Below are 17,444 nucleotides of genomic sequence, written 5' to 3'. Positions count from 1 at the left end.
GGGGCCGACACAGCTACAACACCACCATTGAGAATAACAAATGAGAAATTGTCATTCCAAAGACCCAGCCTCATCTACTACTTCTTGGTGCCAGGCTTATGAGGCGAAGTATTTACAGCATGAGCAGGCTGTCTTTTTTCTCTCTCCAAGCTCTTCCCATACAGCAGATAAACGTAGGAGTAGGGAAGAGCCAGGGAAAGCTGCTTGTTGCTGCCACAGGGTAGAGGAGCATGCCAAGAACTGGCCTGACAAGGAAAGAGAGAATTTCCCTGCTCCCTTAGCACAATTCTTTACAGAGTTCCTGAACCTGGTCGATTACCTTGTCTGCTCCTCTCTCTATCTAGGTCAGCAGGTTATTCCCTCCAGCAGCCAGTAGAATAGTAACGCTTCTCTTAAATCTCTCCCAACCCTAGGTTTCTCTTCCACATTGACAGCCCACAAATTGGCTCCTTAGTGTGGAGGTGGATGACATGCAACAGGCAAAGCACTTGCCCCCTGCTGCTACTCCAGTTACTCCTGCATCAGTCTCAGCCAGTTTCATCAAACCAGGAAGAGAAGGCAAGGGTTGAGAACTGGCAGAGACAACTTCTAGTTTAAAAGCTTATACAAGTTTTTAAAAAATATAACTGAGGACTTACTACTATAGACATTTTTAAAATGTAAAAGTGTATTTGGTGGCATGTAACCCACCCATATTAGCAGATCACTATAATGAGGTGGTATATTACCAAGACTCTACACCTGTTATAGAGAATTCTATCATGAGACTTCTTTTCCCTTCTGCTTCCCATTTTTTCTACCTGCCCCTGATGGTCACCATCCCAACTGATCATCGAAAGGCCCTGACTTATTTCATCTTTTTAAGCTAGGGGAGAGACAGAATTATGAAAATCACCAATTCACAGTCCCTTGCATGGCTGAGTTGAGCTGTGCTCTAGTTCAGATTTAGTTTTATCTATGTGTATTTCTAGTGAGCTCATCTCTATGATAACTAGGCACAAAGCCTCTTAGTTTAGTCTGACCGGTAGCAAGGCCGGCCTTTAAGAACTGCTGGTTGCCCAGAATGAAGCTTGCCACAAGCGGTCTCTAAATGACAATGCATGGCAAACCAGATATCAGTTTCAGTAGCTGGTACTGTTGAGTAAATGCATTGTTGTCATTATAAAAACCAGAAGTCATTCAGAGCAATTAGTGCAAACATTTTACTAGCTCAGACCAGGTTTGCTGGTTTCATTATAATTAAAAGTATTTTATTTTAAAACTTTCAAGCTAATTGGAACTTACACATTCTGACGGTTGTCTGGTACGTAATGGTCGTTCCACTTGTTGTTGAACTGACCCTGTCACTAGCTGTGCATTTACCAGGCTTCGGACCAACTGGGCACCTAAACAAGAAAATATCATAAACAGAAGTTTTAATATAAAATCAAGAGACTATGCATTCTAAGAGACTAAGAAAAGCTATCCTGGGTCAGACCAGTGCTCCATCTAGCCCAGTATCCTGTCTTCTGACAGTGGTCATTGCCAGACGTTTCAGAGGGAATGAACAGAACAGGGCAATTATCAAGCAGTCCATCCCCTGTCATCCAGTCCCAGCTTCTGGCAGTCAGAGGTTTAGGGATCCCCAGAACATGGGGTTGCATCCCTGACCATCTTGGCTAATAGTGACTGATGGACCTATCCTCCATGAACTTATCTAATTTTTGCACTCAGTTAGACTTTTGGCCTTCACATCATCCCCTGGCAATGAGTTCCAAAGGTTGACTGTGCATTGTGTGAAGAAGTATTTCCTTACATTTGTTTTAAACCTGCTGCCTATTTATTATACCGGGGGACCACTCGTTCTTATGTTATATGAAGGGGTAAATAAAGTTACCTATTCACTTTCTCCACACCATTCATGATTTTATAGACTTCTATCATGCCCCCCCCCCCCCAGCTGTCTCTTTTCTAAGCTGAACAGTCCCAGTCCTTAACCTCTCCTCTTATGGAAACTGTTCCATACTCCTAATCATTTTTGTTGCCCTTCTCTGTACCTTTTCCATTCTAATATATCTTTTTTGAGATAGGATGACCAGAATTGCAAGCAATATTCAAGGTGTGAATTACCATGGATTTATGTAGTGGTATTATGATATTTTCTGTCTTATCTACCCCTTTCCTGATGGTTCCTAACATAGTTAGCTTTTTTGGCTGCTGTTGTACATTGAGCAGATGTTTACAGAGAACTATCCATGATGTCTCCAAGATCTCCTTCTTGACAGGTAATGGCTAATTAAATCTCCATCATTTTGGATGTATAGTTGGAATTATTTTTTCCAATGTGCATTACTCTGTACTTATCAACATTGATTTTCATCTGCTAGTTTGTTGCCCAGTCACCCAGATTAGTGAGATCCCTCTGTAACTCTTCACAGCCAGCTATGGACTTAACTATCTTGAATAACACTAAGCAAAGGACCAGGAGCAAAAAACTCCTGAGTTCTAATCAAAACTCACTGTATGGGTTTAGGTATATCACTTAATCTCATTAGCCTTGTCTACAGCAGAAAATTTATCCATTAATGAAAACAGGTGTTAGCAATGAGTGCAACACAACTGGCCGTTTAACCTTGTTCTGAGCAATATGAATGCTCATGTAAACAAGACTCCTTATCTAGAAGGCATGGAAGCCCCGTCTAAATCAGAGCTTCAAGAATTGCTACCAGCAGTGGAACTTTACCAGCATTAGCATCATTGGGAAATTTTTGCCAAAAAACCCTAATGCAAAAAATGGGGTAAACATTTTCAAAAGCAACTCTGAAACATAGGAACCTAACTCCTTGATTTTCAATAAGACTTTGGCTCCAAAGTCAGTTTTTAAAATAGGATCTAGGCTCCTAAATGATTTAAGTGCTTTTGAAAATTTTAGTCAAGGCCTTTGTGGGATTATATTTACCTAAATCAGAGGGATGCTGGAGGGTTAATGTTTGCAAAGCACTTTCAAGAGGAAATGCACTACATAAATGTGAAGTATTGTCATTTATTATTAAATGCATCAATCAGGGAATGAAAGGCATTTAACTATAAAACTTTGGATGGGGAATCAAATATGATATTCTGAAACTAAGACTAGAAACTAGATTACTTACATAATGGTTTTTAGGCAAGTCAGGCAGAAATTGTTGTAAATTATTAAGACACTTAAAAAATCTATTCTAATGTCAATCACTGTTTTATGTAAGGGTTGCTCTGCCTGCCATTTTTTCTGAAATTTTAAACCACTGATCCCCATTCCTCCCTCTGCAAATCGCAGCATAGGAAGTCTCATTCTAAATACCTCTCCACTCTAACAGTATTTTTGCCTCATACAGCAGAACCTTCACTTTCAGAGGGATCCATGAAGCAGCAGACAGCGTGTGGAACAGTCTATTACAGCAGTTAATTAGAATTAGCATTTTTTTTCTTTGCTAGTCTAAAAAGCAAGATATTCTGTGGGTTCATAGAATTTGGTATTGTCAAAACAATGTGTGACAGCACTTTGTAATGTCACAGAGAGACAAGGGCACAAACTCTTACCAAGGGATACTGTAAGTGGTCTTGTGAATGATATATACAGGCAATACAAAGAACTAGTCCATGATACTAGTCCATGTGCTGGCTAAAGAGCAGGGCTGTAGTAAGACTAACTGAGGCCTGGACCCACCACAATTTCAGCACAGCTATATCACTCTCCCCATTCAAAGACCTTGTCTACACAGAAACTTAGTGCAGGATAAATACGTGTAAATCTGTAGTGCGCTAGCTTGCCATGCACTGATTGGTCATGTGTACACTGCTTCTGAGCATTAAGCTCCATAGTGCACTTTGATGTATGTCAAAATGTATTAAGGAACTTTTAATGCAGGGTAACAGGATCCACATGGTAACATAGCGTGCATCAGGCTACTGCGCTGTACAGTCACATCCTGGGTTGCTGCGCACTAAGCCTCCACATAGACAAGCCCAAATAGAGATATCATCTCCCAACACTTTCCTCCTTACTCTTCCTTCCCAGCTCCTCTGGTTATCTACCCCTGTTTGGTGGTCTTGTTCTTTCCTCACTCCCAGTCCCCATACTCATACTATACTTAATTTCTCACTGCTTTATGCTGTTGGGCCCCTTCAGACCACTCAGTCATGTCCCAAGGATCCTCCCTTAACCCACTCTTGCCAAACAGTGAGAAACTACACTTTATCATTTCAGAAAGAGATATGCAAGGGAGCCTGATGATATTATTTAAGAGAGGTGTATGACCAAAACCCTGGATCCAAACACCATTGCACTCTAAAGGATTTTGGATTTCAACTTTACATCTTAGACCCACCTCCAACTATAAAGCACTTCAACACAGAAAAAGGTATATAATTTAAAAGTATGTTTATTTGTGAGAAGAGAGAAATAAAAGCTAGTGTTAATTAAACCGCCATACCCTTCCTGTCTTCACTATAATGGAATGCACTTTCACACAGCAAGGCTCTGAGTGCAACCCCCCCTTATAAATTACACACACATTTTTTTAAATTTAATACCATTATAAATTCTGGAGGTGAAGTGGGGTTTGGGGTGGAGGATGACAGCTCGCGACGCCCACATATTAACCTCACAACCCCCTGAGGGGTCACGACCCCCAGTTTGGTCTCAATGAACAAGAGCTAGGATCCCTGCCCCCCGTTGTGGCTGCTTTGAGCTGGTCATGCAGCATAAAATACTTCAGGATTCTGTTTACATAGGGGAATACCCAAAAGGGATTAAGCTGGTGCAGCTGACTCTAAACCAGCCAATCCTGGCCCTTCCAACGTGGCGTAGGGTGGGTAGGCCAGCGGCATAGCCTAACATGCTAAATCCTTAGCCAGCAAAGCAGACCCTTCAATAGCCGTTCCTGGTGGCATAATTTACAGCAGCGCTTAGGTTGCTTTAAATTATGCTGGGGTCCAAAATACCTCCCCAACTTTTCCAGGATCAAGAGAGTGGAAAGGTGACTTAGATATACCTTTTTCCATCCATTCACTGTGTCTTATGATGAACTCAGCATATCTGGACTCAAGAATCTGGTCCAAAGATTCTAAAGCTTGAGCAACATCCCTTTTGGAGAAAAGAGGTGCTTAAAATGAAGCTTGTGTTGACAGACAGTGGGTGTCTTGTGCTGCAAATGTGAGAAGGTGTAATGCTGAGGAGGGTGGTGTAGAAACCCAAATAGAATAGAATAGCCTCAGAACTTTCTAATGACAACAACAGAAACCGTTATAGATGAGACCGCTTGTTTACCTGGCACGCTGTTATTTCTCTGTCGAGTTTGTTTGAATTCAGGACAATCCCTTCGAACATGTCCCACATCCCCACAGATGAAACATCTCTTCTCTCTAGTCTCTCTATCCTCTTCCTTCACTTCTTTTTCATCGTCTTTCTCATTCTCCTTCTTCTTCAGCCTACATGGTAAAGTTTATTAACACTGGTTAATAAGTTTATTAACACTGGTTAATGATGTTTATTAAAACATCATCTGTACAATTCTACAATTCCTATGCCCAGGAAGGAATATCATGACCAACATATGTACTGGAACACAACTACCCCAGAGCCCACAGGGAAACACTTTCCAGAGCCTGGGCTGGTTAAGGAACAGCTTGTAGTAGAGTCAGTGAACTCAGTTTCTGTTGGATGGTGGAGGTGCTACAGCACAAGGTATTCTCAGGAAGAATACATTAGCATCCTGGTCCTGGCCCAGCAACAGCACTGATGGGTGCAGCACAAAGCAGTTGAGCACTGACAGAAGAAATGGCAAACTGGAATTAATGTGAGGAATAAGAAACAACCTTTCTTTAAGCTGCACTGTTTTTTCATCATAAGCAATACAATAATCCACTGTAACAGTTTATACAGTTGTACACTTTAAAGTCATGTGGTAAAACGTAGTCCCCCTCCCAAAGCTTACAATCTAAATAGACAGTGTATTGACAAAGGCTGGAGGACTGCTTGCAATGAAGAGCAGATGATAATACTGGTGTTTAGCACATATCTTGTTAGTTCAACCATGCATGTGTGTGCACGTTCTTTCAGGAGAGCACTGGGAACTGGTTGTGGTTAGTCATACAGCTTGGGCAAGGCAAAAAGGGGGTGGGAAGGTGAGGTCAATGGACTCTTAAGAAGGATAATGGGAAGCTTTGATAAGAAATACGCTGTACTCTCTGTAATATGTTTTTCTTATCTGCATTGAACATGCAAGCCATGAAAGTCCTCCTCAGTTAATATGATGATCGGAATTAAATAAATTTTAATGTAAGATGTCTGCTTCATGTATTTTACCCACCTTCTCCTTTTCGGACAGTCTTTCATGTAGTGACCAATTTTTCCACAGACACGACAGCATCTATCATTGGGTGCCAGCTCCCCATCTGTCAACACTTTGGAATCAAAGAAGTATTCCTGCAGACAAGTATCAGACTTTTACACTACAGAAGTTATTCATTTATTAATTTACAACAGCCAGAGAGGACAGATAAATCAGATTGTCCCAAAGACCTAAAGTGGGGTGGCATGCTTTCATTTCCTACTCTCTCATGTTCGTTCTATGACAGACTCCACGCAGCCTTTAACTTACTCTAAGTTAAAGCCAAAATATGTGTTTTATAAAGAGAGCAGCTTGATCTACAGGAGTGAACGTAGTAACTCCCCTGTTATAATCAGAGCTCTGGGACAGACTCCCATTGTGAACTTGGGCAAATCATTTAACTCATCTGTATGAATGGGTGTGATCTGGAGGTGTGGGGATTAGTTGTTTATTAAAGTGCTTTGAATAAATAAAACATTATAATACCATAATTCATAGTATTTCCCTCATGTTAGGGTGCACAATTAGGGTGCATATGTTGACTTGGCCAACTTTTCTGTTAAATGTTGGATGAAACCTTGGGACAGACCACTGCAAATTGAAGAACATCCAAGATATTTCCATTTAGGTACTGGAGCATCTTGTTGAATGCCCTTGCAAACAATAAACTCAGATGCTGCTTGAGAGACAGTTGATTAATAATAATCTGTGAAGTGGTTATTACATAGACACACATACACTTAGTTCATTTTATTCCTCAAACACAAAAAACTAAGTCTAACATGCTAATTTATTACTTATTAATTGTATATATGCAACACCCAAAAACCCCAATCAGATCAGCACCCACTGGGCTAGACACTGTCTAAACACAGAGCAAGAGACAGACCCTCCCACAAACAGCATATGATGCAAGCTAAGACAAAATACAAGCGAGTATAACCAACAAATGGAAAGAGTGGAGGAAGGAGGACCATGGTAATTGTGATAGCCATATTTATTTACATATACCAGTTATATGTCCAATTTGCAGATTTTGAAGGTGAGGGTTTTTTTGTTTTTTTTAAAGATATAAGCGAACAGTAAGGTTGAGATTTTCAAAAGCACCTAAGTGACTTAGGAGCACAAGTTCTATTAATAATTAATGGAACTTGCACTCCTAACTCACTTGCTTTTGAAAATCCCTTCTTATCTAAATAATCCCATCTGGCCACCTGCTTAGCTATTATTTCAGGGGTGGGCAAACTACAGCCCATAGGATTGCCAACACGGTGGTGCCGCAGGCCCCGTGCCACTCCCGGCACCACGTCCCTACGGTCCCTAGTGGGGAGCGGGGCGAGGGGGGCTGCAGGCTCTGCGTGCTGCCCTCGCCTGCAGGCACCACCCTGTGCAGCTCCCATTGGCCAGGAACGGGGAACCGTGGCCAGTGGGAGCTTTGGGGGAGGTACCTGCAGACAAGGGCTGCAGGGACTTGGTGCCGGCTGCTTCCGGGAGCAGCGTGGGGCCAGGTCAGGCAGGAAGCCTGCCCTAGCCCCGGTGCGTGCCACTGTCACCCTGGAGCTGCTCCAGGTAAGCAACGCCAGGCCGGAGCTCGCACCCCGAACCCCTTCTGCACCCCACCCCCTACCCTGAGCCTCCTGCCACACCGTGCACCCCAAACCCCTGCCCTCAGCCCCAAGCCGCACCCCTCCTGAGCCTCAACCCCCTGCCTTGAGCCCCCAACCCGCTGCTGCACCCCACACCCCTCCTGCACCCCAACTCCCTGCCCTGAGCCTCCTGCTGCACCCCATGCACCTCAACCCCCTGCCTTGAGCCTCCAACCCCCGCCGCACCCCACCTTCACCCCAACCCCCTCCTGCACCCCAAGCCCCTTCCCTGAGCTCCCTCGTACACCCCGCACCCCTCCTCCTCCCCAACCCCTTGCCCTGAGCCCCTTCCTGCACACCGCACCCCCTCCCACACGCCAACCCCCTGCCCCAGCCCTACATTCGTGGCCCTGCATGTAATTTCCCCACCCAAATGTGGCCCTCAGACCAAAATGTTTGCCCACCCCTGTATTATTTCAAGGTTTTTCAAAGATGTTGTTTGTTTTCTGTCTAAGATACAGGTGTTTCAGCTAAGACCCTTCCTTGGGGTGTAAACATCAGTCTGCAAGCACAGGTTCTTTGAAATACTGATCGCTTAATGGGAATGGATTTCTGATAGTGGTTTACAGTGGACAGTACACGTTCTACTGGTTAGGCTTGAAAAGTTTATTTTCTTAATGAGCAACCAGTCATTACCACTGAGTGTAGAAATTAATAATACTGGGTATGTGCAAAGCCTGATGCGATTGTTCCTTCTATTTAGCAACTAATTCAGACTATCACCAAAGTTCTTAAAGCCTTTAGTGTGTTTTAAAGCTGATTAAGCAAAAAGTCTTCTGACTGCTTTGGCAAGAAAACTAGTATTGATCATTATTTTAAGGATTCACACTCAATTTTTGCTCCTAGATAAAATCTAGGATTCTCTTCCCTTTTGATGATGTATTTTGTACATTAGAGCTGCTTAGCACATAGCTGGAGAGCCAAATGCTGCTCCCTGTCTGTAAGTCTAAGACAAGAACAAAGCTCATCAGCTTCACATTTTTATTGCTGAGGAACTCAAGCAATAAGCAAATTTTATTTGTTTATCAAATAAAATATAATGATAATGGTTATGTGTGTACTCTTTTTTTTTAAATAAAAAAAGTTATAAAAATCTACATACAACTCAGGTGCTTCTGGGAAGTTGCCAGTGCAGTACTTACTATTACAAAGGGTTTGATCTACTACATAGCTCCCTTCTCTGAGAATGCTGAAAATACCTGCTGGTCTGTTTCTATATGCCTAGTACTCAGCCTTCTATCCAGTTGTACCTTTTTTATTCAGTTTATGCATGAGTGCATGTCACACAGATTTGAAAGAAGCCAAGAGAATGCACCACTGATAGATATAGGAAAGGAAACTATACTAAAGCTTAAGACACAAAGAGAACTTACAGCTTCTCTTCCCAGGATTGGATAGAATGGGGTACCAAACAGTTTTCTCCCATTGATGAATGCCTTCATTATGAAATTGGTCACTAATGAAGAGAAGATAAAATCATTGGAAGACAAAAGAAAGGCACTTTGCTTTAGAAATTAGTAAGAGCTCTGTAGTAGGAATAAATATCTTACTTTTTCTGGAGACTCCAGCACCAAGATTATGATTCAAGTCAAAAGGATCTAAGGGAAGGAAGAAAAATATCCAAGAGTGGGCAAAATATGTTGCAGTATAAAATATTCTCTCACTTAATGTATCTATTTAAATGTGTATGGTCCCTTATTACATATACCTATAGGTGGGAGCAGAGCAATTTTTTGGTTATTGATTGCAATGGGTGTATCAATTGATTGCAATAGATGTGAATTATGTACAGAAGAAATATTAAAAGTTAGGGGTCTATTGTCCCATCTACGTATGCTGTAGGATTTGCAAACCAAAGTCTCATCATCATTAATGGAAGTTCCCCATGTAAAGATCCTGTGCATCAATGGGAGATCAGATCCCCAAGCACGTATTCATGGTTTTGTTGCATAACAGAACAGAAATTCAACAAAAGGTACCTTCAATGGCAATGCATTTGGATGTCCACTGTTTCTCAAAGGTGGTTAGTAGTTTCTTCTGCCGAATGCTGATCACATATTCTTTGAAGTCAAATTCTTCAGTGTAGAATCGCAGCAACCCTAACCAGAGTTCTCCAAGTGACTCGGTGTTCTTTCCAAGTGAAGGCAAACGCTTCTTCTACATGCAATTTAAGACACAGTTCATATAGGTACAATTAATCAAGTACTTTCCCCCACAAACTACACATCTTAATAAGGGGCTTGTCTACATGAAAAAGTTATACCTGTATAAACTAAGCCACAACTTTAAATGGATATTTTTATACTGCCATAACTCCCCAGGTGGACATTTATTCCAGTACAAGAGTGCCTTTTTCTGCTTTAACTTATGTTGCTTTGGAAGCAAGTTTGGGGTTTTCAGTTTAGCTTACTCTTATACTGGAGTATGAGTATCTACACAGGGAGTTATAACAGTATAATCATCACAATTTAACTATGCTGGTATAACTGGTAAAACTCTCCCATGTATTCAAGTAATGGTTTTATGTTTTAGTGAGTATTTTGGAATTGGAACATTACCAGCTCTTCCATGTCATCAAAGAAAAAGGCATTCCACCCATCAACCATTCTCTGTGGAATCTGTTTTCCATCAAATATCTGCAAAAACACAAGAACAGTTATTTTCCTCGTGTTCACTGCCACCTTGGGTTTAAGTAATCATAAAACAGTGACAGTTTTGCTGCGAAGACTCTTGCAAGAACAGCTTTCTATTTCAGTATTAGTTTGAAAGGTGCTTGGCATTACATGGAAAACATTCAAATGCATTTTACCTAAAGGCAATTCTGCTCATCTATCAAATATTTCATGTATTTTAATTTCTTTGTTCCTTAGAACTAAGAAAATGTGCATAAAATCCTCCCACCTGGTTGCAGTCAGCTGCTCTTTCCTATTAAGTCTCTAAATTAAGAGAGACCATAGCTGGCCTCACCCATCATGACTTTAATTTGGATAGGCCAAAGGGAGACTCAGCTGTTACTTAAATACAGCCCCAGAAGTAGCAGTATTAGACCATTAAAGTAGTGGCAATGAAGTAATGGTCTCAAATAGAGTGACTCAGCCAGAGTTCCTCTTTTATGCAAAAGAGGAAAAGGCAGATAGATCTGAGAATTATTCCTATCAGGGAGCTCCAGAGAATGTCAACATTTCAGGGAAAGGCAGATGGCTGAATAAATGCAGTTTGCCTCACCTTAAACAATAATGGAGGTATATAATGTTATTTTATTAGTAAAATTTCTTAGCATTTATGTAACACAATCTTCAAAGCGATAGAAACATTAATTGTTCCAACACCTTATCAGGTAGGAACATAAACATCACCCTTCTTTTGCAGATGACGAAGCTGAAGAGCATTTGAGTAATATGCCCAAAGTCATAGAGCAAGTCAATAGCAGAGCTGGAATTAGAACTCAGGACTTCTAACCTGGACCATCATTACACCTCCTTGCTGACTGAATCCTCTTTCTCTTGATTGTACAAACACCATAATTTGACCAAAACCCAAGAAAGTGAATGCGGTAGCACATAACCAGGTCCAAAATACATTCCTGGTTTTGCTGCTGTTTTCTTTTTAAGTGTTACTTACAAAGTAAAAGTTAGAAAATGGATGATGAAAAGAGGCCCAGGATTTTCATTTGCACCCAATACCCCTAGGACAAAAAACTCTCAAATCTGACTTGAAAAAACAATGCCATTTTTTCCATTACATCTTTTCCTGAAAACCTACCTCCTGAAGAACTGGGATAACTGGGGGATTTCTCTGTTGCAGAAAGTACAACACCATAAGGATATAGGCATATGAAGATAGGCTTCCTCTGGATGCATCTCCAATGTCGCAACGCTGGACAAAATACATTTTGAACAAAGCACTGAATAAAAATTAAATGACAAGGTATTTAACTCTGTGAACTATGGAAATGAACCAAAACTCAGTTACTGTTTCAGAATTAAAAACTGTTTAATGAAGTCTGAAAGATAACTATCAACAAATTTAGAGAGAGACACTGTCAAGTAGTTTAGGAACAAAATTTGACCAACTCACAAAGCTTCAATGATCTGATGGGAAAATGTCTTCCAAATTCTATGGCCCAAATTTTCCAAAGCAGCCTCTAAAATTGGGCAGTTTTTGATATCCAGCTCAATTCAGTTCCAAAACTTCTATGTTGTGAAACCAACGTTTTCCTAACCTTACGTTAACAAAGATGCTTCCATATTTTTAGTTTTATTTTTTATTTTAAATTTTTATTTTAATGATTTTGATGTGAAGTTAGTTATTTTCCTGTGGTATTTGCAACTTACTTAATTGTTACATTACACTAGTGTATAACACCCGCTAAATGTGAAACCAGCTAGCCTACTTTCATTGCCTGGGCTCTATGAACATCACACATAAATGGTGAATTACCTTATTAAAATTGAAAAATGTATAATTTATTATGGTTTTATTAGTCACAGATATGGACATAAGATTTTATGAAACATATCAATTTTAATCTGGCAAATTCCCTTTAAAATATTTTGAAAATATAGATGATTGCTTTGCTGTAAAAAAAAAAATCTTCTTTAGCTATATATTAACTGTAACTATTATCAAAATGGAAGACATTTATTAACCTGGTCTGGAAAAATGAGAGCAGTATTTTGTGCTACTTACTGACCCCTGAGCTCACATGCTAACATACAGATGTGCTTTTAAACTCTGTTCCCATGTCTAGCATACAAATAACTCTTATTGGCAGTTCACTTTACTCTAAATACATACACACAATGCAGTGCAATTTTAACAGCCTCTTATTAGGGCTGTCAATTAATTGCAGTTAATGCCTGCGATTAACTGAAAACAAAATTAATGTGTTAATTTTTTTAACACGTTAATCACATACCTCTGGGCGGGGAGGAAGGTATGGGCGGCGGGCGGCTGAAGCGCTCTAGGGGCGGCAGAGGGGCTGAAGTCACAGCTCCACGGGCAGCGGGGAGCTGAGACCCCAGCCCGCAGCCCCGGTGGCAACGGGGAGTGAGGGAGGGCTGAAGCTGCAGCTCCAGGGGCGGCAGAAGCCACAGGAGATGGGTGGGCCTGAAGCCACTGCTCCGGTGGGCAGTGGGGATGGGGGCCTGAAGCCACTGCTACGGGGATAGCGGGGACCAGAGCCCCGCATCCCGAGAAGGGCTGAAGTCTGGTGTCCCCCACCCTGAGGGGGGTTTAAGCCTAGCGGCCCCCATCCCAAAAGGGGGTTTAAGCCCCTCACCCTGAGCGGGGCGAAGGTGTGGGGGGGGGGCAATTTTTTCGGGGGGGGGGGGCAAACATTTTTTTTTTTTCGTCAAAATGGGGTCACCATCACAAAAAGTTTGAGAAACATTGCCATGGAGAACAGAGGCCTGGCAAACTCAGCGTCCCTGCACCAGCCTCCCCTCCCCTGCCGCATGCCAAATACCTGAAGTAAAAATCCACCCTCCCTTGTATACAAGAGCTAAGTCAGCTAAAGGGAGTCATGTAAAAATAATAATACCCCTCTACCCCAATATAACGCAACCCGATATAATGCGGGTTCACATACAACACGGTGAAGCTCCGACATGCTGCTCTGAGCAGCGTGTTAAGGGGGCCAGGCCAGGGCCGAGGGGTTGGATAAGGGGCAGAGGGTCTCGAGGGCGGTCAGGGGCTCCCCGCACCCCCAGGGTCTGGGAGGCAGGAGCCGTGAGGGGGCACTTTTGGGGGCCCCACAGTCCCAGAGTGGCCCAGGTGATTAGCAGGGGGCCGGAAGCAGCCCGCTCTGCTTCCCTTGCCCCAGCCCCAACCGTGTCGCTCGGGGGCAGGGGCTTGGGGGAAGAGATCCCCCCCGCAGTCACCAGCAGCAGAGCAGCCCGGTCCCAGCCCACTCCACTCTGCCAGCTCCCAGCCGCTGTGCTCCGCTTCCCGCCGCATGTGAGTGCAGGACCTTTCCCCACCCCCCAGCGACACGGCTGGGGAAGGGGTAAGGAAAGCGGAGCGGGCTGGGGCTGCGTTGCTCCGCTTCCCACCGCAGGTGAGTGCAGAGGACGTCCTTTCCCCAAACTCCCTGCACTCACCGGTGGCAGGAAGCAAAGCAGCCCGGCCCCAGCCCGCTCCACTCCTCCAGCTCCCAGCTGCAGTGCTCCGCTTTCCACCGCAGGTGAGTACAGGGGGCATCCTTTCCCCAAACTCCCCGCACTCACCGGCGGTGGAAGCGGAGCACCGCGGCTAGGAGGTGGCAGCGGAGTGAAGCAGGCTGAGGCTGCGTTGCTCCGCTTCCCGCCACTGCCAGTGAGTGCCTGTCAGGAGGCGGAGCATGTGGATAGGGGTCAGAGCAGTCAGGGGACAGGGAGCAGGGGGGTTGGGTAGGGGGTGGGGTCCTGGGGGTGATTAGGGACTGGGTCTCTGAGGGGGTGGTCAGGGAACAAGGAATAGGAGGGGCACCAAAGCAAGTTCAATATAACATGGTCTCACCTATAACGTGGTGGGATTTTTTGTCTCCGGAGGACCGCAACCCGATATATATCGTTATATCGGGGTAGAGGTGTAATAATAATTCTACATTTGTAAGTTCAACTTTCACGATAAAGAGATTGCACTACACTACTTTTATGAGGTGAATTGAAAGACATTTCTTTTATCTTTTTTACAGCGCAAATATATGTAATCAAAAAATAATATAAAATGAGCACTGTACACTTTGTAGTCTGTGTTGTAATTGAAATCAATATATTTGAAAATATAGAAATCATCCAAAAATATTTAAATAAATGGTATTCTATTATTGTTTAACAGTGCAATTAAAACTGCGATTAATTGCAATTCATTTTTTTAATCACTTGACAGCCCTAGTAAATATTAATCCAAATTCTTTGTTATTAATAAACACATCACACCTTCCACTATCCCAATTTTGACAGACAGGGAAACGGAGGCAAAAGGATTTAAGTGATTTGCAGGCCAGAGGAGGAGTGTCCCAGCCAGAGAAAGTCAGGAATTCCAGGCTTTCAGTCTTGGGCTTAGACCCTATCCCTCTCTCAGTTCCCATTGTGCTCTTCCAAAGAATGTAAATACAGAGTCTAATCCCCACTTGTGAATTAATTATTAGCATAAGTGATAATACACTGGACAAATGACTATCACATTCTGGAACAAAGTCAGAAGTATATTTCAATTATCTCAAGGGACAGCAGTACATTAACAGCTTGTATTATGGTACAGCTCTGAAGCAATAATAAAACAAATTCCACTAGTCTTTTCATGAAAATCCATTCATGTAGTTAATTAAATAATGTAGAGCAAATAAAGAGATAGTGTTTCAGTCAACAAACAAAGAGGCTGCATGCCAAGTCATTTACAGAGCCACATACCATTTATCTCCAAGATCTCCCTGCATAAAAAAACAATTTCTATTACGCTTTTCTGCATGAGTATAGGGGAAAGAAATAATATTTTTTTTAGCTAGAAAAAATACCATCTGGATGCACAGTGCATTCTGATTCCCAATTATATTGTTAAGCTTTTTTGTTGGTGTAGCTGGCTTGAGTTAAGGAAATTAAAACCTACTTTTTCAGAATATCAGCTTTCCATCGAACACAAACGGTTCAACAGCCAACAGAGAGCATTTAGGCCAATTTCTGCTCTGGAATATGTTTGCAACTTCACTGGCTTCAATGGGAACTCACCGTACATACCTGAGGACAAAATCTGGTTCTAAGAGCTTGTCTACATGAAGCGGCAATGCGCTCTAGAGGGGTGTGATTTCTAAAGAATACTATGGAAGATTAGTTTGTGCCAGCAGGGTCTACACAGGCCATTTAGTGCACTTTAAAAGTCACACTCTTCTAGTGCACATGTATAGACATGCCCTAAGGCTTGAATATGCCCATACACAGCCATTCAGAAGGTAGCATCTTAATTCTCAGATTAAGAAGATTCCGCTTGTCTCATTTCTAGCTGGCATCAGCATCATGTAAGCTCTTTGGGACAAGGACAGTCTAGCACAGTGCATAGTGCTATACAAATAATAAATATTGATAAAGTCATGTTGTACTGTATCTTTATACTACCTTAGCAAAAACTTTCATTGTATATCCCAAATATTGCACTCTAGGATCAATAGCTGCATACGTAGCCAGCATTCTTGTGTTATGCTGTGCCTGGAAAACAGAAAAGTATTAGACATAGTTTAAAATGGTACAGCTTGCAGTTCAGACATGGGGATGTAGAGAGCCAAAATATACAGGGAGGCAAATTCTATGCTCAGTGACACCCATGCAACATTTCAGTGTGGTTGCAAGAACACAATTAAAGGCTGACTTCAGACCAGTATATATGTAAAAATTAGCACCTGAACACACCAGCTTGTTCAAAGATGGAGTCACTCAAAAACTGAGCGAATCTGGGGCAAACCCTGGTCTCTCCTTTGCTGGTCTGGAGGGGTCCACGGCAGGGAAAAGCTGTTTGTTTTCACAATGTAAGAAAAGAGCCAGAAACTGAAGGACACACAGGTTCCATTAAGCTGAAAGGCCACAGTGACTCCTCTGCAGCTCAAAAAAGGAAGGCCCCTCCACCACTGTGCCACAAAACTAACCAACTACCTGGGCTGGGCACTGGGGTGAGGATTTGGGACTATTTTAATTAAAATATTTTAAAAAATAGGATATGGTAGTTTCATTTCTAATTCAGAATTATTCCCTAGTAACTTTAATGCTATCTCCATCTTTTAGACGTCCAAGTATCACCACCTGTAGGCAAACTTTCCAAACAATCCTGCAAAGTATGCATTAGCTTTTACAGAAAGAGACACTTACTAGCGTATTGTATAAGCTGATGTCTCCCTCTAAGCCACTCCGTCTGTGTTCAAATTTTACTATAGGCACTTTGGCTGTTGTTATAGGCAAGATGTTTTTTAAACCTGAGGAGGCAGGATAAAATATTTCCATAAATGTTAAACATACAAATAGATACATGTAATTGTAAATATCATGTAGAGTACATTTAAAATACATACCTGGATGCTTTTTAAGAATTTTTGCCAAACCTTCAATTATTTCCTTACAATTTAGTTTCTAGAAAAATAAATAGCAAAATCTGAGCAATTAACTATGGATCCTCGCCCCACAAATTGAACAAATATTATATTATATTTCATGGAGTAAGTGAATGAAGGATCATAAATCTTTCCTCATTTTCAGTATAAAATGTAATTGCAACACGTATTTTCAAATATTGAACTCCCACCTCTGCATTTTCATGGCCTTCCAAGGTCATGCAGATATCCAGATCACTGTCCCGGAATCCAAATCCATTTTTTGAAGAGCCAAATAAGCACAGTCTGGCTTTGTCTAACCAAAAGAATAGACAAAAAAGTCACTTTTTTTGTAATATCTTTTGGCACTGCTTACTACTGGAAATTGTTTAT

The 17,444-nt window shown here is 42.0% G+C and overlaps 1 protein-coding gene across 14 annotated transcripts in view; it reads right to left on the bottom strand.

Moving 5' to 3' along the window:
- TUT4 (terminal uridylyl transferase 4) overlaps positions 1–17,444 on the bottom strand; it is a 76,177-nt gene that overhangs the window by 8,284 nt on the left and 50,449 nt on the right. For 10 of the 14 annotated variants that reach the window (XM_073357688.1, XM_073357694.1, XM_073357696.1 and 7 more), the window contains 11 exons: positions 17,264–17,367; positions 16,834–17,091; positions 16,090–16,179; positions 11,759–11,872; positions 10,555–10,632; positions 9,976–10,153; positions 9,547–9,594; positions 9,370–9,452; positions 6,330–6,445; positions 5,288–5,448; positions 1,285–1,385 (listed from right to left, as the gene is read on the bottom strand). In XM_073357688.1, the coding sequence (XP_073213789.1) occupies positions 1,285–1,385; positions 5,288–5,448; positions 6,330–6,445; positions 9,370–9,452; positions 9,547–9,594; positions 9,976–10,153; positions 10,555–10,632; positions 11,759–11,872; positions 16,090–16,179; positions 16,834–17,091; positions 17,264–17,367 (1,331 nt within the window). The remainder of the gene's footprint in view (positions 1–1,284; positions 1,386–5,287; positions 5,449–6,329; positions 6,446–9,369; positions 9,453–9,546; positions 9,595–9,975; positions 10,154–10,554; positions 10,633–11,758; positions 11,873–16,089; positions 16,180–16,833; positions 17,092–17,263; positions 17,368–17,444) is intronic. The other 4 variants (XM_073357698.1, XM_073357701.1, XM_073357699.1 and 1 more) reach the window with 3 other exon arrangements.

The sequence above is a fragment of the Lepidochelys kempii genome, chromosome 8, assembly GCF_965140265.1.
Source record: "Lepidochelys kempii isolate rLepKem1 chromosome 8, rLepKem1.hap2, whole genome shotgun sequence".
Lineage (NCBI taxonomy): Eukaryota > Metazoa > Chordata > Testudines > Cheloniidae > Lepidochelys > Lepidochelys kempii.
The sequence above is the reverse complement of the archived record's forward strand: the minus strand, read 5'-3'. Positions and strand labels throughout refer to the sequence as shown.